This window comes from Papaver somniferum, chromosome 8, assembly GCF_003573695.1.
Source record: "Papaver somniferum cultivar HN1 chromosome 8, ASM357369v1, whole genome shotgun sequence".
Lineage (NCBI taxonomy): Eukaryota > Viridiplantae > Streptophyta > Magnoliopsida > Ranunculales > Papaveraceae > Papaver > Papaver somniferum.
Genome location: NC_039365.1, coordinates 130,622,893 through 130,644,370, shown reverse-complemented (window position 1 = coordinate 130,644,370; position 21,478 = coordinate 130,622,893). Strand labels below are relative to the sequence as shown.

At 36.4% G+C, this 21,478-nt stretch overlaps 1 protein-coding gene across 1 annotated transcript; it reads left to right on the top strand.

The window, feature by feature from the left end:
* Window positions 1-3,849: 3,849 nt before the first annotated feature.
* On the top strand, window positions 3,850-15,033 carry LOC113306043 (zinc finger protein STAMENLESS 1-like). Its single transcript, XM_026555028.1, has 7 exons — window positions 3,850-3,936; window positions 9,726-9,821; window positions 9,920-9,975; window positions 13,041-13,156; window positions 13,516-13,662; window positions 13,915-13,999; window positions 14,397-15,033. Exons 1-7 carry the CDS (start codon window positions 3,850-3,852, stop codon window positions 14,902-14,904), a joined length of 1,095 nt encoding a protein of 364 aa, XP_026410813.1. The 3' UTR covers window positions 14,905-15,033.
* Window positions 15,034-21,478: the final 6,445 nt, after the last annotated feature.

Here is a 21,478-nt window from a genome sequence, read left to right as displayed (position 1 = left end):
GGACAAGTAGCAATCCTTAGAATGAAAAATATATTACCCATGAATAGCAGTAATAATCCTTAAAAACAAAAATATATAACCCATAAATACCAAGCATAATCCTTTTGCATTTGAAAATAGTATGGGATGATTTAAAGTTATGAAAGTTAACACACGGGTTTAAAGTTGTGAAATTTAATAGACATTTTTCATAATGGAAGATGGTAATACACGGACTTGCTTAGGCGAACCCCATCTCGGTAAGAGTCCATGTCACGTCGTCTTTTTTGAGACTCACTAGCAGATAAATTGGCGTAAGTCCCACTTCACAAACACCACTTGGTCCTTCACCTTCAATAATCATATCGTCAATTCCGTATTTTATGAATAAACCGCCTGTAATGGCATGTTTTTTAATAAAATTATGTATCGCGCATGAATCTATAACGATATTCCTTTGCTTACGCAAGTTGTAAGACGACATCATCTTCAAAATAGGAAAGCGAGCTTTGAGTACACCAAAATACCGTTCGATCACATTATGCAGCGACGTTGGTGCATGCTAATTAACCTTAACTTGATTGCAGAACATAATGGTTTTGTACACCCTATAATTTTGAGGGAATAAACTTGATATAACACCAGAGAGACGTCTAACCTCATGAGAAATAATTCTCTAATCTCTACATTGTAATAATTTTATTTCTGAGAAGATTACTACAGCATATTAATCTCATACTGGTAAACCAGTTTTCATAACAGAAGGATACATCATATCAACACTTAGACGAAAACAACACAATGCTACTCTAAGCTTCTAGCACTAGAACCCTGCATTTCAGTAACTCAGATGAGTGGAATTAAAACGCCACATAACTAAGCAGCCTATACAAAATGTACACCAAATTAGAAGTTCTCAGTCTTACTGTGAATGTTTCCCAAGACGATGGAACGTCTCTGCCTACGCTGACACTTTGACCTCCCCCCATCCTGTGCACTCACATACTTATTTAAGATCGCGAATTTGAATTGAACCTGTGTTCCATCCTGCATTACAAATTCCACAACTAGATTAAACAGCAACAAGATCCAGGGTCAAGATCCCCCATTAAACACCCACAAAATTCAGAATTGAGACAGACACAAATTGACAAACACTTACAAGCATATGTCGATTGGGAATGCCATCAAATAGTGAAGGTTTATTCTATCCTTCAAGAACTAACCATCCACCTAAATTTACACCTCTTACTTTAGTGTCGCCATTCAATCCATCCACAGCCGAAGCTGAAACTAAAATACAACAAACCCAATTTATATTTATGCTTACAGAGCTACCAATTTCTTTAAAATCATAATCTCATCAGAACTTAGAATAAAAGTAATGGTTCTGAAGGTTACCTAAGTGGACACTGAAAAAAAGAAAGAAATGCAAGTAAAACCCATCTGCAGGAAACAAATTCCATGAGAAATAATGGACTCAAACACAAACAAAAAGAATAGACAACCCTCACTTGATAAATTTCATACCTTTACTATTCTTTGGTTCCTTATAAACCAAATTATCTTTAAAACTGTACTTGGTAAACAAGCATGAAATTAACCTTTAGTTAATTTCTTTGTTTAGTTACTTGAGAATCCAAATCGAATGAAAAATCAAGATTTACATACCTTATAATCGACTATAACCCATAAATCATAAGCCATCAGTTATCTTGGGGTGTAATAATTAATATGATATGTGAACTTGTGAAAGCTCAGAAGCTGGGCAGTATGGATGATGATGATGAGAAAAGAGAATACCATCACGATATCAATGAGATTTCAGAAGTTGCATCACAATCACCAAATAAAGAAATTTCAATTTTTTCTCCCATAAATTCGTGATGAGATAGATCGGTTTTCGCCACCTCTATTAAGAACAACATACAGAGAGTGATAATAACAATTCTAGGTTATGGTTTCGGGGAAGACGAAAGGGAAAAAAGAATCGGAAATAAAAATTATTTTACCACACACATAGACAGAGGAGAAGCAAGAAGCTACTTCTCAGAGAATCAAGAAGTCGAGATTTTTTGCTCCATTTAGAAGCTGCTTCTTTGCTTCTAGAAGTTGGTTAAAAATGAAGGGCCTGTTTGGTACAGTTTTGAAAAACAGTTTTCAAAAATAGTTTTCCACTGTTTTAAAAACATACCCTTTTTTCCTTGTTTTCATTTTCTAAAAATTGTTTGGTAAACTGTTTTTGAAAACAAGGAAAACCAACTAAATCGGATCAAATGTAAAGATTCGTCTAAGAGATAGTGATATTAGCCATGACTCACTTGCAGTCATTCTCCATCTCTTACTTTGTTCTGAAAAGAAGAAAAGAATAAAGAAAAGAAAAAAAGAGAAAACACAGAAAACAATAATTTGTTGTTTTCATTTTTTTATTTTTAAAAACAGAAAACAGATAGAAAACATTTTCTGAAAATGTCCTTACCAAACGCGTTTTTTCCTATTTTCTGTTTTCTCTGTTTTTAAAAACAGAAAACTGTTTTTGAAAACTATACCAAACAGGACCGAAACGTTCATTCTAACTTTCGACTTATTGGCTTTTAGAATTCAAAAAGTTACTTCTGTTTTCCTATCCGAACAGGCTGTTAATACTTGTTGATTTGGGCACGCGCAGCGCGCGTGCTGAAATCTCAAATCTGCCGTCAACTCTGTATTAACCGTGATTAAGGAGTCATTCACGTGCATAAGGCACGTGTAGACAATCAATGAATTGTATTTCATTGTGAACCGCCAGATTTCCTCGAGATGCATCTTGTTTTACTGTATAAGTAAAGCCCAATGAAAAAAATCACTAACCCAGACACCCAGTAGCCTTTCCTTACCTCCCACTCTCCGCCTTCTTCTCTATTTCATCTCCATTTCTCATAAACTCATTTGTTACTGTAAAACCTCCACCATATCCATGTCCTTCTCTATCACAAACACTAACACCGAACCGATTTTTCATCCCTCCCTCTCTGTAAACTTGTATTCCCATTACCTATTTCAATCTTTATTAATTTATAGATTTTTATTTTGGAAATGGGTGTTTGGTTAATGATTACTTACAACCCATGGTGATTGTTTGATTAATGATTTTTTTTTTTGATAAAAATAAGAATTTTTATTAATGAAAGTCAGGCACAGAATGCCTTCTCAGTACAGATGAAATCCAAGGAGAGTAGTTAGAATACTCTTCAACAAGTAATTTGTCTCTCCTTACTTTCTTAGAAATGCAATCTGCTAAGTTATTTAGGTTTCTCTTACATGAGAAACTTTGCAGAATTTAAAAGAAGCAACTAAAATTTTAATCCTTGAAAGTAAATTGTTATTCTTCCATCTAACTTGAGGAGAATCTTACTTGAAAGTAAATTGTTATTTTCATAATGATTTGTTGCTTGGTTTCTGGATCTTCTGAGCATCAGAGAGTCAAAAGAGTTTTTCAGAAAAGTAAACATAGCTAAATTACTGATACACCCTCAAACATTTTCTTACGAAGCACTGAAGCACATAGACTATACAAAGGGGCGAATTCGGAAAAGAATTTTGCAGCTTCAAGTACTGTTGCTAAGGGGAGTTCCCTTTATATAATAGATAGAATAGAAATATATAATAGATATTATATTTACTACACTAAAAGTTGACCACAAATTTCTAATTTAACGGGAAATTTGAGTGTTGAAAATGAAAATCGAGTTATATGAAATCTTTTGACCGTATAAAAGGCCCTACAGACTACAGTTAAGTTAGCCCAAGGCCCTTCTAACCTCAGAATCGGCTCTGCATGGACATATATGAGTTCATGTGATTAGGCAATGTTGTACCCCATGAATATACATGGCGAAGTATATGCACAGAAAATTCTTTGTAAAATGTGCTTACATGGCTGTAGTCTGTAGTGTTTGTTCTTTTATCATGGAGTTGGTTAGTTGATACTTAAAATCACTGTATATGTCGTTATAGTCTAAAAGTCATTTAGTGATTAATTAACGAACATCTCCAATAATTGATAAGATATGATAACCACATAGTTTTATTTCTTTTATAAGATCCAACCTTAAACCAACTAGATCACATTTAATATTTTAAGTTGTTTGGTAGCTATATATACCTGGGTTTGGTAGCTATATATACCTGGGAGTCGGAAGATAGATGAGAAATGGAGGAGACATGAATAAAATAATCATATTATAGTGATCATATGAGACTTTTGTTGAGATAAAATTACTCTGGTAAGTGGTAACAATAAATTCTGCAATTAAGTTGCGAAGATTTGACAGTACGGTAAATCAAACCAAAAACGTTAATGTAAAGTGCATCTTATCAGACCATTGCATAGCTAACAACACACAAAGGTTTGTTCATTTCATGTTTTACTGTTACACGTGTCTTATTCTTTGTTCTTTGGTAAATATTTTGAATGTTTTGCATGACACAATCTTGTGCACCGTGGATTATCATACTAACTTGTTTACTACTCCTACTATTTATGTCTTCCATGTGACCGTAGATATTTGGTTCCTAATAATATTAGCTTTTCAAAGATAAACATCACAGTGCCTGGGAATCAACTAAGGTTTGTAGCTAGTCAGACAGTATTTCATCAACAAATAAGAGAATTAGTTAAGTATGTATATATATTGTTGGTACATGGTATAAGCCCGGACCTGCCCCTGGCAGATCCGAAGCCGCGCTGAGCCTACTCCCCAGATTGAGTAGAAGCATCTCACCCCCATAGTCGGATTTTCTGAGAAAACGTATCTAGAGACAATGTGGGGTGGGTAAGGAATGACCGGATTTTTTCAGCAAGATACAAAATGTATCGTCAAATATTCAATATGATTCCACGTAATTTAAATAAGAGGTTCATGGGATCTCTAAACTGTAGAGTGGAGACTTAAGCATGAGAGTCAGGTTTCTGAACAACTGAGCTAACCCTTGGTCACAATGAAGTATAAATACATGTGTGAAAATGGCAGTGTATGTTATGCATTCTTGTTGTAGATACCAAATATAAGCATCAACACGTGGCACTTGATTAAGGCATCGGCAACATACAACTCTACATCAACATACACTACAACTATTCTTTGTTAGCTTAATTATTAAGCTAGGGATATTATAGTAATTAGCTTTGTATCTCTTTTCTTTATAAAGAAAGATATTAGGTTATAAATGGGGGAAGTCTTTTGATCGGTTCCTCTCTTTTTCATCTATTTCACTTTCACTCTTTCAGTAGCAGAGCTCCTTGTTAATGGATGCTCTTCTAACACAGACATAATAAAATTACTAACCCGTGGACGTAGGCCTGAGTATGCCGAACCACGTTAAATTTGATGTCAACATTTCAATATCTCTTACCTCTTTCTTCTTACATTTCATTTATCATTCTAGATATCATTTTCACCATTAAATCTGATTTGGTTGTGCGACTAGATTTTTAGTAGTCACAATTTGGCGCTAGAAACTGGGCAAGATGTTAAAGAATTTATTTCTCCTGCACATTCACTTCAGGGCTATTTTAATTGAAGAATCTATTTTTCTATCCTCTACTTCAGTGGAAGAAATAATTTCTTGAGCGCAAAAGTGTACGACAGTTGAAAATCTCACCGACCGCAGATTCCCATGGGAAATCCACAAATATGGCATAACGAAGAAGAACCGCTACTCTACGCACGCAGCACCAACAACGCAGAGAAAATTTGGACCTTGAAAGTCGCAACCGAAGAAGATAAAGTTACTTACATAAATTACGTTGTTAAACTTTAGCCAATCTTTTGACATCTGTGAAATCGCAGGAAAAAGATGCGCAGATAACTCCATTCAACTAAATTTTCGAAGCTTCAGCTCCGCTGTTCAAGTCCCTCCCCGAAGCAATTCCTCTGCTCAACTCCTACACCGAAGCCTCAATCCGAAGACTCAACACGGAAGACTCAAAACCGAAGCCTCAGTCCGAAGACTCAATTCCGAAGACTCAATTCTGAAGCTCAATTCCGCAGCTCAGGTTCAACTCCCCAGATTCAATTCCGCAGTTCCATCTCCGTAGGGTATCACGCAGTATAGTCACAACCTCCTGGGAACAGATAAGTTTCATTTCCCTTTCATTTCATTTGATATAATTTAACATGGTTTGTTCAATTCATGTCTCTACTCTATATGGATTATCCGCTCATGTGTGAAATGATCCACTCTTCTTATACATGTTCCGTACCCAAAGACTGCAGGTATGATTTTCCTTTTGTGTGGCCTAAATAACAAATTGTTTAGTCACACCTGAACTTGTATGCTTAACATGTTTGGTAAAATGCCTAGCTGAGCCACTAGTATGGTTTTAAGTTTCACGTCTTCTGCTTAGGTCTAATTCATGTTCAAATACCAACTAGGCTTCTGCACTTCAATTTCATTTAAGTTTAAGTTTGACTGACCATTTCGATCTTATTCTAGTTTAATGACTGAAATTTAGGTTCTTAAATCAACGGATAGTTGCTATTTGAATCTTGTTTGGTGGGGCATTTAATTCAGTAAAGCCATAAGAGAAGCTCTGCATTGTCACCGCGGCTACAAAAAGAAGTTGATCTTTAGAATCACAATGGATGATCGCTATTTTTACTGCATTCTGGAAAGCCGAAGACAAGAGTTTGCTAAATGACATTTCGCACTGTACTTCACAAGTGTTTTCCTCACTCATTAATCTCTGATATATTACACTGTTTTGTTTCATGAAAGTGCAGGGGAAGAAATTGAATATTAGCAAATTATTTCTCAACTGATGATAGTTCTTACTTTTATACAATAAACCATTTGCACTAACATTAAATTGTTTGATATAACAAAGGAATTCAGTAACGCGTGGTTGGATCAAGCTTTGGTTTAATTTCTAAGTGTCCTAGTTGCTTGACATCCTTGTCGGTTCACTTTATACTGATACAAAATTGTATTTTGCAGCAGTGTTACTGATCAATTTAGGATTATAAAAGATTTCACCCAAAAGTGACAGGGCATCATAACTAAGGAAGGAGCAGCAACACTTTTGGCGCGAACAAGAATGAGCACAACCCGACACACAGTCTTATATTGCTACACTCTCAGCTGGGAGGACTTTGGCTTATATGCTACTCTTATCATTACTAACAGTGCATTTGATTGTTATATTATTACTATTACCACTACCCTTACTACTATTGTCGGCGCTTGACTATTGAGTTCCAACTTTCAGTTCCTAATGCCACATGGTGCAGGCCTCAACGTCACAAATAAAGAAGACCATAGAGAGAAAAGATAAGTGTTTAGTTATATCGTTAGTCTTTAAATTGATTATATGGCACTTTCTATGGCTCTTCTTCTTGACAGGGTAGGGGGCAAAAGGTGAGCTATTAGCAGGGGCAAGGGCCAGCTATCAACAAATATTTTGAAGGGAACTGTCAGCCAGTTCGCGAAGCAAAGAGAAACCATGAGCACCAAAGCATGACGCTAGGATAACTTGGATCTAATTTAAAGAATTTCTTACCTCATTTCCTCGTCTTTTAATATATCACCACCACTTAATGATCATTTTTTTATTTTTTTATTTTTTTTGAAGAAATCATTCGGTTTTCACCCATCTGAAATATGCTTTTTAAGATTTTCATAGATAGTTCGCAGTTGTGACAAGTAAGGACCCAGGTCTATCTCCTCGTCTTACGGTGGGGCACGGATTCTTTTCCTCCCGAAAGCTTCAGACATCCAGCTTCCAAAAGCAAAAGGGGGGCAAATATACATTGAACAATATAAGAGCTTACTTAGGTAGGGGACAAAAATCCCATGGTGCATCCCGCAATGCCACAAAAAAAGAAGACCATAGAGAAAAAAGATAAGTGTTTGATTCTCTGGCTAACCTTTATAGTATGATAAAATGGCATTTGTGGTTGCTCTTTTTCTTGATGGTGCAGGGGGGATATGCAAACTTCAGACAGGTTGTTTCTCAACTACATTTGCCTATTAACCATCTTGTCTTCTAATCTTTTGTGCAAATGTTTTCTAATCCTTTGTTGATATTTTGTGTGAATGTTCCTCAACTGAATTTTCTTATTGATCATCTTGCTTGCCTTCTAATCCTTTCTGCAAATCATTAACACTTGATACCATTTACGTGTTTACCACTCTCTTTAATCCTCAACATTGCATTTTTATTGTCCCTTTTCTTGAAAACACAAGTGCAAAAATGCGTTAATGGAAGGTTGTTTCTCAACTGTTGTACTCTCTCGACAACCTGTATTATTACCTATTCATTATTACTCTCTTATTAATCTTTATTTTCGAATCTCCTATTGTGTTTTTCTTGAAAGCGCAGGTTCAAGAATAAGTTGAGTCAATAGCAGGTTTTTTCTCAACTATCTGTACTCTCTCGACAACCTTTATTGTTACGCTCTCGGTAATTATTATTGTTGCATCTTCTATTGTGTTTATATTTCTTGTTAATCTAATCTTTGCTGTTACATCATACTGGGGAAAGCACTTTGCGTGCAATCTCTCAGGACTCCCCCGTAAGTGTCTATGAGTGTATGACCAGGGGGAAGGCTTCCAGGAGAAAGAGATACCCAACATGACATGCCTTTGGCAGCTCGGCAGAACGGGTGCTTGTTAATATTGCATACACCACGTTACCGAGAGTTTCGGATCCCCACCGCTTGGTAATCTCCTGGCCAGGGTTTAGCCAGCGGGATGACAAGTCCACACGTAACGCAAGGTAAAACCCCCTTGTGAATTTACGCGATCAAACACTCATCCCACACATACAAAACATGAACTTCAGCACCGACCGATGGTTTGATCCACACTAGAGGAGACTTAAAGCTGCAATATACTGGGAAAGCTCACAACCAAGTTCTAGGAAGCACCTATCAATCAGAAAGGGTAAGATACATTTTACTTCTTTTTCTGCAGGAATGTCTCAGAACTTCGGTAAAGAATAGGGGCAAGTATTAATACTTCGGTGTAGCATATTCTTTACCCAAATGCTTCTACAAAGAGCCCGAGCCTTTCAAATTCTTATTAACGGTGAAGAGTGGTATTTCTCATTGCTTCATACTTCTAATTGGTCATATTTCATATATACTTCTAATTGGTCATGGTTATCCTTCATACTTCTTATTGGGTATACTTCATACTCCTTATTGGTCATGTTTCATACTCCTTATTGGTCATGCTTCATACTTCTAATTGGGTATACTTCTTACTCCTTATTGGGTATACTTCATACTTCTTATTGGTTGTACTCCATACTTTTTATGCCAAGAGTAATTATTCAACAATGGATACTTCTTATACTTCATGCTTCTTGTCGAAGAGTACTTACTCCAGAGTTTTCTTATACGTTTCTCAATGATACTTATCTCATTAACTCCGCACTCATAAAGTACTATCAGTAGGCAAGATTTGTTGGAATACTTTATACTTATTCAGGAATCAAGGCTTATTATTATTAACTGTGTTTCCACAAGGACTAATGTGGTATACGCAGGAGCAACAAACGATGCAGGCGCTACTGGCTCCAGTCATGACAAAGTTCTAGTACATACGAAGGAGAACTGAACTCATTCAAGCTACAACTACGATCACCGCACTTTCGGCTTGTACAATTATAACAGAATGATGCAGACAACTTAACCCAACTCACATGTGTATGCATCCTGCAAATGTTAACAGATTAGTTTCAATGTTCTTTGGTTTTGCAGGTATGTAAGCCTAGAGTAGTACATCCAGTCTACCCTCAACAACAGATTCCATTAGCATTGGAGATGAACCTCGCACCACCATCATTACGCGCATGTGTACTAAGAACGATGCAACTTCAAACCTTCGCAAATTCAATCCTTGAGCTATACTAGCATTTTGTACATTGAAATAACTTTTGATCTTAAGTTTACAGGCGCAAAAGGAGGCAGACATCCAATTAATGTGGCGAGTACACTTTGCTATGAAATTGTAATTTATATTTGAAACTACTTTGTTTGCAGGAAGTTGATCAAAGATTCCTTGGAATCTCGCAAAGAATGGGGGCAAGTATATATACTCCGGCGTAGTTTTACATTCTTCACTTCAATTCCTTTACCATCAACAACAGCAGGACAACCGTAAGATCTATGCAAGAAGGAAGAAATGCAGCTAGAGCAGCAGAGTACGAATCTACTGCTGGGGCAGGATCAACTCAAGACCAAAAGACAGCTCCATCAATCAAACAAAAACTCAAGCCACCTACAGGTCAAGTTAAAATTTATTTAATACATGTTTGAGTCGCTGAGCAGTGTTGTTTTGTTGTTTCAGAAAAATGTAACCAAGTGTTCGGTACAACACAATTCCGAAAAACTCAACCGTCGACCATTACGCATGACGCAACACGCAGATAACTCCAAGATGCAGAATAAAATGAAGATCCCTCTATCATCTCCAGAATGCACACGCCACAGTCGCTTGCCTATAATCCGTTGCAACGAAGTCCACCACGCTCCTAGCAAGACACGTAGCACCAATGTGCAACCATCTCCATAAGAAGTAGGTGCACAAAACTAAATCTCAACTCTTTTCGCTACATGCAGGTCTAGCCTACAACCACTAGCAAGTGTGTGGGAATCTATCTTACAACTAAAGACAAACAGAGCTAGACACCAATTGAGACAGGATCCACATGCACACCCTTAAAAAAGAGCTAAGTACTCGTAACTCTTGAATCTGACACTTTAAAAAATCGATTTTCAACTAAAACTGCTAAAACTGTTTCAAATTTTCTTGCTTCATCCATTTTGTTTTTATGAATTCCTCGTACCTATGATATTTGGCCATCGGTATGAGTCACAAAAAGGCCTCTTACTGATAGTAGTGGCACACTCGAGATGCCAGGTACCAATACAGGCATTGGCACGTACGTACAAATCTGTGTCTAATGACACCTTACAAACTACCCATCTCGATAACCCTCCTGAATTTGAGTCCCCGATTGACTTATGCTTGTACACTAGATGATGTAGTACAGATTTTCATAAAAATTGAATGGATGGCGAGTTCGATTCATCTAGTTATCATCTCTGTTCATAACGCATTGGGATGAATCTTTACACTAATGTGTTTGCTTATGTGTAAGTATTGGCAGCAAAACTCTGTACTTAAATGGACATTTCAGGCTAAAATCTCTCATCATGACAAGGCAGGGAAAAAGAAACCATCGGGGCAACACAATACCATGGAACAAGACACTTCGCACCATTGCCAAGAAGCACCAAAGAAATGGTAGCCGCATCAAACCTAGCCAAGGCGCAACATAAAGCATAGCAACATCAACCGTCAAAGCAGGGTACAAGCAAGACATGAAGACGTTTTCTTAAGGATTGTTCTTCCAACAAACCTTATGAAAAGGGGCAAATTGTAGATACCAAATATAAGCATCAACACGTGGCACTTGATTAAGGCATCAACAACATACAACTCTACATCAACATACACTACAACCATTCTTTGTTAGCTTAATTATTAAGCTAGGGATATTATAGTAATTAGCTTTGTATCTCTTTCCTTTATGAAAGAGATTATGTTAGAAATAGGGGAAGTCTTTTGATCGGTTCCTCTCTTTTTCATTTGTTTCACTTTCACTCTTTCAGTGGCAGAGCTCCTTGTTAATGGATGCTCTTCTAACACAGACATAATAAAATTACTAACCCGTGGACGTAGGTCTGAGTATGTCGAACCACGTTAAATCTGGTGTCAACATTTCAATATCTCTTACCTCTTTTTCTTACATTTCATTTATCATTCTATTGATATCATTTTCACCATTAAATCTGATTTGGTTGTGCTACTAGATTTTTAGTAGTCACAGGTGTGCAACGATATTCATGAAGGAATTCAAATAGGATGTAAATGTAAGTAGTGCGTATCCTCTCTCCGACCAAGCCATCGATCGATATAGGACAAGTCATGACAAGCACACAGTAATAGATCGTACGAGAGGGCTGAACGAAGCAGCAGCACGCAGCTACTGAGAAATGAGTCCGGGATGAATGTACATATGCATGCAGAGCATGCCTTTCTAAACATGGTAAGTAGGGCAGCATGTTTTTGTAGGGTTTTTGGCTGGTGGTGATTGTCCTTCAACATGAAAAACCTTGCATTTTGTATTATTGATCGGAAGAAAGAAAAAAAATCTAGCAATTAATATGCAGTCTAATTGGAAGGGAAAAGAGGTGGCCAAAAAGGACATGGACATTTCATGTTTCATAGATATGCTTGTCTTCAACTTTATAGCAAGTCTCGTATAATAATAATAATTTCTATTCTACATTATACTTCAGGCTTTTGATCCCTCAATGTAATGAATCTCATTTTATATCTCTCGAGTGCGACATACTCTCAGTAGTAGCTAATAGGGCATTAATCCCTAGACCATTGGAAGAAGCAGATAAAACAAACAAAGCTAATGTCCCTCTCTCTTTAAAAAGATAAAAACATTTCTACCTGCTAATTAATAAGCTCTCACTCACACCATCTTAACTAGTCACGAGACCCCATGAGGAGAGAGGATAAAGGTGGAGTGAGAGATAGTAAAGCATCAGACCAAGGAACTGATAGAGAACTTTCAAGCTCTCATCCCCAGCTTCACTCATACTACCCTTCACTATATTTTGCCGGTCTTAAACTGAAGTGTTATAATTTCTTTTATTTATTATCCCCCTATCTGAAGTTCTTCTGCTTCTTCTTTCTCCCCACCACCCTCACCCCACACTTCTCTTCTCCTTTACATAATTATTTTTTCCTGTCTTTCTCTGTCTCTCTGAGTACAATGTAAGTAGTATCTCATCTCTCCTTTTTTTCTTTCCTTACTCCCTCCATTTTTAAGAACCCTAACTCTCATCCCATGATCATCCCTTATCTTCTTCAACATCCTATTCTTGTTTCTTGATAATTTGCTTTCTTCTTGCTAGTTGCTACTGATCTGATAACTTATATAGCTATGTATTTGTTTCTTTGCCTTTTGATGTTTCTTTTGTCGATGTTCACAGGAGACCTGAGGGGACTAACCCACTAGACCTAAACAACTTCCCTGAGGATTTAAGTAGAATCGATGGAAATCAGGCTTCTGAGGAGACTTCTCCGGAAACCACCACTGAATCAACTAGTGAGTAAAAGTTTTCATCATTAATACATATAAACAGATATAACTCATGAAAAGAGAAAGAAAAGTACATAAAATATCATTGTTTCCCATTCTTGAACTGATTCTTCCAAGTGCAATATTGTTTGCTTCTCTCAAGCTTTTCATCCCCTCCGTTGAAGAATCTTACTAAGTTAATGGATTCTTTTTCATTTCTATTCTGTTTGACCGGTTGGCAATTGTTTCTTTGAATTTTGCAAAAGAATAAATGATAGGAGGTTGCTTTTACTTCACGAAATGGTCTTATTAGTATAGGTGCTTAAAACGGAGTGATCAGTTTCTTAAATTTTGAATGAAGTTTTTGTTGCCTTGTCCTACTGCAGGGTTTATTAGGAAAAAGAAAAGTAGCAGTAATGGAAAGCAAGATGGAAAAGATGACGAGAGTGGTAAAGTTTATGAGTGTAGGTTTTGTTCTCTCAAGTTCTGCAAATCCCAAGCTCTTGGTGGCCACATGAATCGCCATCGCCAAGGTAAGCAAGCAATTAAGTTTCCTTAACTGCTTTACAATTAATACCCTGAAATATAATCCGTCTACCACTGTGTACTAGACGTAGCTTTATGTTGTTAAAGTTACTGTTTGATTAATCAAATATATATACATACACACATAGTAGTAATGAAGGCAGCAGACAAAGTTAGTCATGTCTTGATGCTGAAACCTTGGTGTTGTTTAGGAATTTTGATTTGATGTTTGATATGTTGGGATGTTTTTTGTTTTTCAGAGAGAGAGACAGAGCAACTAAATCGAGCTCGGCAGCTAGTTTTCAGTAATGATCCCCTAGCCGCACAAGGGTGCACTCATATAGGGTAATTATGACATTCAAATCTGATACGATCCACTTCATTAACTTCTCTCTCTGTCTGCTCTCTGGTCTTTTCACACTTTATACTCTCTTTCTTCATCCTTATTCGGCGCCTTTAGGTAAAAAGAACACAAAAAACAAAAAGAAGATTTAACCATTTCAATATCCTCTTTCAGTCTTGATTTCAACCCTAGACAAACTATATAATTAATTTCATTTTTTTTTTTAAATAAGTTATTCAAAGTTGTAAAAATTAACTCGTTAGCTAGCTAAAGCTAGGCTCATGACCCTCTCTTTCTTTCTTTCTTTCTTTCTTTCTTTTCGTTATTGATCAGATTTTTTTTTTTTATTGACAAGTCTGTGCGCCTTTGTTGTTATTTTGGTTGAAAACCTATCGATAGGTTGAGAGATCCAAACTTAAATAGCGAGAACAGATCAATAATGCCAGCGGTTAACTTTCATCATCAAGGTGGTGGTGGTGCTGGAGGAGACCCATCTCAGCAACAATTCAGATCTATCTACCCAGCAAGACTATTTTCTGGGTCGTCATCGACAGTCCTACAGTCACAACCACCATCACATCAACAGTACATATATTCAACTTCACCGTCGTCTCGTCTACCATCTTATCTTTCACAATACCCACCGCATCATCTAATGAACGATTACTTCATTAATGGAGTTGCTGAATCCAATTACACTTGTATTGGTGCTCCTTTAGGTCATGTTTTCCCACATGATGCCGATAGAACTAGCCGGGTGTTACCGCTATCTGGAACTACAACAGCAACAACTACTACTACTATAGGTAGAGGAGGTATAGAAGGATCGCTAATGCAAAGTGGTCATGAAGATGGGCTACTCTGGGGACCTAGCACTTACGCAAGAACACAACAACAACAACATTGATTCTCTTTCGATCAATCGGTTTCAAGATGCATGGGTTAAGATTTTGTAATATCATGAATGAGTAGAGTAGCAATCTAGTAAACCAGCTTTGTCCCGTCGTTCTCAAACTGAATTAACGTTTACGTATAAATCGAGTCATGCAAGAGGATGAAATTTTCATTTTTTGTCTTGTTTTTTCTATTAAGTGGTTTGAAAAACTTTTAAGCAGTAGTGAACTAATGATCATATAAACACAGTCATGATAGTTTGTCTTTTGATAATGGGAGGGTAATTATTTAAGCTAGGGTATTTTTATTTGTTTTTTGTGTACTTGGAGAAGCGAGGGTGAAAAGGAAACCAGAGACTGGGGTCGGATTTGATGGACAGGGAATTGGATCGCAACTGAATGTTCAGCAATCCTACTTGAATTTGAAGTTCATTTTGCATGGGAAAGATTTGTTATTTGTTTCTTCTTTTTGATGATTCTCTGTCTTAGATATTTGGAGTTAAGCTCAAAGACTTGATTGTCATATCTCTATCATGATTCATCTCTCTCTTCTCTCTGTTCTGTCTTTCTCTCATATATAGATCATACATACACAAGATTGCACCATTGGACCGAACTGAGGGACAATCATATATGCATACATCAGTGTACATTGTTTTGTGTTTAAGAAATGCAATTCAAAACCACCCTCCATATGAACGCGCGTACTCTGATAACTCATTAGCATTAGAGTTAATGTTTATTCTGACTAAACTAAAAGTTGGTGGCGTGAGACGAGGAGGGACGTCTGGAATTATTTTATTAACAGTGAATGTTAATCACTGTTATATAATGCCGAAGGTGGTGGATTGATGCATTCAGGCTGAGTGGAAGAACTGATCGAAGTTTAGCAGTGTCCGGTAAATGTAGTTAATCACTACGTACGTGAAGTTTTAGAATATACAACCAAAGAGAAAATCGTTGATTAATATATTGTCTGCTCTCGTGTTCCATAGATTCTCGGAACTTCCATTCGTGTTAGGCTTCTCCAATTGAACATCCGCATGTTTCTCTGAACATTTCCAACGACATATCTGTAGGATCGAGCAAAAGAGAGGAGAGCACAACGTGGAAGCATAAAACGAGTACATTGATAATCAATTTCGGTATACAAATTCTCATGGCTCAACGGCCTATTTATAGTTTAACAAACTCGACTTTCCTAACATAAACCAAACTCTAAATAAAGAACTCTTCTAAAACCAAACAACGACTTCCAAATATAATCTTGGTTTATTATTTCCAACATCCTCCCTTAAACCAAGAATGTCATTATTCCAAGCTTTCCACATTGATCAAGCCTCACTTCAGTTGAAACCTCTTTGAGAAAACATTCTCAACAATCCTTTGTAACCGACAAACTTTTCACTCTTCAGGCCCTTTATTTCTTCAGTAAAATGTGATCGTCTAGACAGCACGCCACCTTGCATATCACTCCGTCTCCTTTAGACCGATGATGGGAGATCTCATCCTGTTGTCCTGATACTTCATGACACCACAACTTCATATAAACAATCCCTAACAAGCTCCAGAATCTCAATATTCAACTTGCTAGCCGAACAAGCTCCAGAATCGCTATGGAGAGTTAAACTCTATGAGTTGCGATCTTTCACTTGCTCATACTTGAAGAAACCAAGTCCACTTCTCTTCACAGGAGGAACACTCATTCCTACTTTTTCTCTTCACGGGAGGAACACACACTCCTATCGTACGCTTACTTATACAAATCATGTTGCAATCAAAGAACAAAAGAACTAGCACAAAGAATAAGAAATGAAGCCAAAAATTCTACTGATACTTCTCTTTCTTCACAACTTTGTTGTTCTTTCTTCTATATTCCAGTCACGCTTCTGACTGGCGAGTATGAGATTAACTCTGATACCAAATGTAGGATCGAGCAAGAGAGAGGAGAGCACAACGCGCAAGCATAAAACGACTACATTGATAATCAATTTCGGTGTACAAATTCTCATGGCTCAACGACCTATTTATAGTTTAACAAACTTGACGACTACTCAAAACACTTTCCTAACATAAACCAAACTCTAAATAAAGAACTCTTCTAGAACCAAACAACTTGTTTCTCAAGATAACTCGACTTCCAAATATAGTCTTGGTTTATTATTTCCAACAATATCTGATTCCTTCAAACGCGAATGCATAAAGTAAACATGATCGTCTGCTGATCTGTATTGAACCTTTCTTTAGATATAGGAAGTTCATAACCTTTCCTTAGATATACGAAGTTCAGAAAAGTCATCTACAACCGCGTAATTTTGGATGGTGGCACGATTGTCTATTAATAGGATGACGTTGTAGGGTCATTGATCCATGCGTGTACGGATCATATAGATTTAACCAAGGTATATATACAGAGGCTTAAACCTATGTAATACATAACTTATGTATAACGAATAAGTTTTTTTCCTTATGTTTCTCCATATTCTATTTCTACTACAAACACGTTATCAACACGACTCCATCAAGTATGTAATTTTATTTATATATCGTTCGAAACCAATGATGGATTACTTCTTGAAGATTATGGTGGTTCTAATCATATTATTTTCACATTATAGATGCATTACCAGGTATTGTTCTTTAACAAAAGGATTTCGTATTCATAGTATATACTAGGGAATAACTACGCTTCTTATGATCTATATAGAGTTCTTGCTGCCAATCTGACTCCTAAGCATGAGAGGAGAACATGATCCATGTGAATAACTACATAATAAGCTAAGATGTTTATGCGCTTAGATAAATTTATCTAATCACAATGTTGGTTTTTAAACTTAGGTTACGATTATTGGTTACAACTCTCAAGACATGATAATTAATCGTATAGTTATTTTGGAAAACAGTTTATGTTAGTTCAGCATGCGTACTTTTCACTCCTCTATTCTTCTCTAATTTCTTCCATGATATTGAAATAATAATTGATTAAATATTGAGTGTTTATTATAATAAAATCTCCAATTTATATGAAAACGTGAGTAATGAATACAATTCTTGGAATTCTACAGACAAAACTCACGTACGAGTATGATCCACAAGCCATGACTTTATTTCATGTTTATCTAACGTGGCATGTGTTTAAGTTCTTAAAAGTACATATGGGAAGAAACTAGCAAAGTCAACGATTTCGGTAAGAGATCTTTTTTAAAGAAGATTTTATCACGGAATGGATACATACATAACCGTTGGTTTGAATTTAATTTTGTAGAGAAACATGATAGATTATAGTTTTATTTCTATTAAAAGTAGGTGTTTGTTGCAGATGTATGAAATGTGTGTTTGCTTAATAGTCTTATATAAACATCAACATAAGAATTACTTTTTTAGAAAAAAAAAATACCAACCCACAATCGGTGGATGTTCATGCACTCATAGACCAATTCTAGGTTAGTGTTCTTCATTCACGAGGGACACCCAGAATTGTTTGGTGTATGGATATATAAAAGCTGATTCTTGTAACTAGTTGCTTAATAGTCTTATATAAACCGACTGATGCATTTTCAAAAGAAAAAAAAATTCATTCATACTTTTAAAACATATTCATTCATTTCGGATCAATTTAACTCACTTTCGCATGCATCACGGATGCACTTAGCACGTGCAACAATCCTTTGAACCCCTAGGCGACCTAGTGGACGAGTTGTAGTCTCGTGATGGTTTACAAAGAGATCTACGCACCCACAAAATTAACACAAAAACTTCTAAAACCATCACTATTCATCGGAGGAATCTCCACAACTTCCATAAAGTCCGAGGTCTACTCCGAATTTTTGGATATCATGAATTGATAGTTTTCATCAAATGTAAATGCTTCTCCCTTTTCCTCCAAGTAGTGCGCTTTTACGACTTACTCCTACAAAAACACAAACACAAACTTACTTTTGTTAGTGTTGTTTGATTTGAAGATCAACTAACTTAGATTATGTAAAATAAAGTCTAAGAATACTTACAAGTTGTTATGGTGACAAGCTTAAATGGCCACCGTTGAAGATCCTTTGTTGGCTAACTAAACAACTATTGCATTTGGGATAATTGGTGCCCTGTTCATGAATTTGTTGAAGAGTTCTTCCCTTTGTATTCCCATAATCTCGTAACATATTTGATATATATCTTCGCCCAAAAGGTTTCGGGATCTACCTTACGGGGAGATATGTACAACTCCACTTTCGACGTACCATGTTTTGATTATGGCCAAATCTTCACTTGAATCAAATGTTGTTATGCTTGTAGAGGTATGAAATGTGTTTTGTATAGTATATGAAAGTAGGTGTGCGTTGATTGAGTAGTGGATGGAGTAGAAGTGAATTGAATATGCAAGTTTGAGGCAAATTGGGCCTAGGAATGTGGTTTCTCTATATATAGAAAGACCCCAAATGTTAGATCATTGCTCGGTCGAACTCACAAGTGTTTCTATATCAAGATCGTTGTCAAATATATCTTGATTTCTAGTCTAAAATTAGTTGAGTCTCGGTCTAGGATAAAGGTAGTTGAGAAACAAAACAGTCATCATTTACGTTCGACCGTTTGAAAGCGAAGATCAATCGAAGCTTTTGGAGAACTTCATTAACAAAAGGTAAGTGAAGACTCAACCACCCATTTCTCAAGTTATATTCACCTTTATATCCTTGAGAGGTTTGTCGCATAACTAATTAGGCTAGCTTGCATAGACAAGAATTTCGAGTCGAGAACTAATTATTTAGTTTACGAATTTCTCGAAACATAATGACTAAGCTTAATGAACATTTGTTCCTACTTGATCAATTTCGGTGGAGAACAATTCATTGTTCGGAAACAAATCATGATTCAAGTTTATCATTCGAAAATATCCTGGAACAGTGATATGTGTCATTAATGTTTCGGGAATGTTTCGAATTGATATAGAGAAAAATATAGAACTACTATATTCGAAATACAAGACAGTGTTATCAGTCTTACAAACTGAGAAAACTGTTATAAGTATGAAGCCGTATGGCATGTACTTGTACACGTATCAGAGTAGCTATATATCTACTTACAGATTTGTGTGATGCGCATATTCACATGTACAACATGGTAAAATATGTTTGTTTCGTGATCCAGATAGATATGTATATATTCGCATACAAAACATCTTGGAACTTTGGTAAGGGAAACGGGTTGAAGTATCCAACCGGTATGTGAACCAATACAGTTATATGTTCTTGAACCAGTTTAGTACCCAAACCGGTTCACAAATTGAAAAAGTTATGTGAACTATGAACTCAGTTTTACACCTAAGTTTGCAAACCGGTACGTTAACTGAAAAAGTTCTGTCAATTCTGGAACTCGATTTTGTTCATAAGTTTGCAAACTGGTCCGCATACCATGACTCAGCCGATTCACGAACGACTCATGTATTTGTACTTTGTGCATTTGCAAATTATGTCGATTTTGTTCAAATGCGATTAAATTATTTCTATGAGATGATTTGTATTTGATCGACTCTCTAAAAACACTAGACTCACTTGATCACATGATTGTGAATCAAGATTAATGTCTTTGTGTTCATGGAAATGAGTGTTAAGCTTTTAGGTTCAGACCGGCAAGTTTCGGCTAACCATGTTGAACATAGTCTTTGTACACGATTAGGTTACGGTTTACCTAACTAGAGTGTATATCTTGTTTATGTGAATAAAATTCAAGTTTTCATCTAACGGTGGATATTGTTTGCTTGGTTCCAAAGCTATCTTAGCTTAAACCTAAAGCAACATATGCTTTGAAGTATATATAAGGGGAACTCTTGGCAACTTGAATCTTAGAATCCTAATACTACTTTTTGGTGTGTCCTAGTTGTATCTAGAGTCGTCCTCTCCAAAAATACTTTTAAGGTTTGGCAACTATCAAAGACTTCATTGGGATTTGTGAAGCCAGGTCAAGTTATCTTTTATCTTGGTAACTTGAGTACCCTGATCTTGTTTGATTGTTGATTTATCACTTGAACAAGATAGATATAAATCACAAAGTTCTCTTCGTCTCAACTTTGTGATTCCTCAAGGTTTATACTTGTGAGGTGAATAATAATTTAGGATGCAATTGGAGTTGCATAAGTACATATTTTGAGGATAGCTGGACTTTTGTCAAATTGCTATCGATTTCCATCACCTTGATCCTACGTTTGATTAGATCATCTGTTTCAATCGTAAATCAGGAAATCAATTATATAGGTATTTGTGGGTGAAAACTGTTTATGCTGGTTTTGGTAAATTTGTGTGTGTGGATGAGAAACGAGTCTAAACCCTAAACAATGTACTGCACGAGAGTACTTTTGATTTGAGAGATCAATCTGTACAATCCTGTCCTAAACCAAGAAATGACCGTTCCAGGCTTGCTTCGGTCACAAAGTGAAGGAGAAGGGTTGGTCTTAGGGAGGGAAGGTAAGAAAGTGTTGAGACCAGAATCGTTGATCTTGAAGGTGTGGTTGTTTATGACTTGTATCAGAAAGTAGCACTGGCTAGCAGAATGGAAAGCTCCCGGGTGATTTCTGGATACCATGTTGTTCTCCAACCGAAACTT

Bases quoted from the DNA above. Each gene is read 5' to 3' on its own strand.
- LOC113306043 (XM_026555028.1), top strand. From the start codon at position 3,850: ATGGCGAAGTATATGCACAGAAAATTCTTTGTAAAATGTGCTTACATG. The intron at 3,937-9,725 runs GTTAGTTGATAC...TTGGTTTTGCAG, and splicing joins GTTCTTTTATCATGGAGTTG to GTATGTAAGCCTAGAGTAGT. The intron at 13,157-13,515 runs GTGAGTAAAAGT...GTCCTACTGCAG, and splicing joins AACCACCACTGAATCAACTA to GGTTTATTAGGAAAAAGAAA.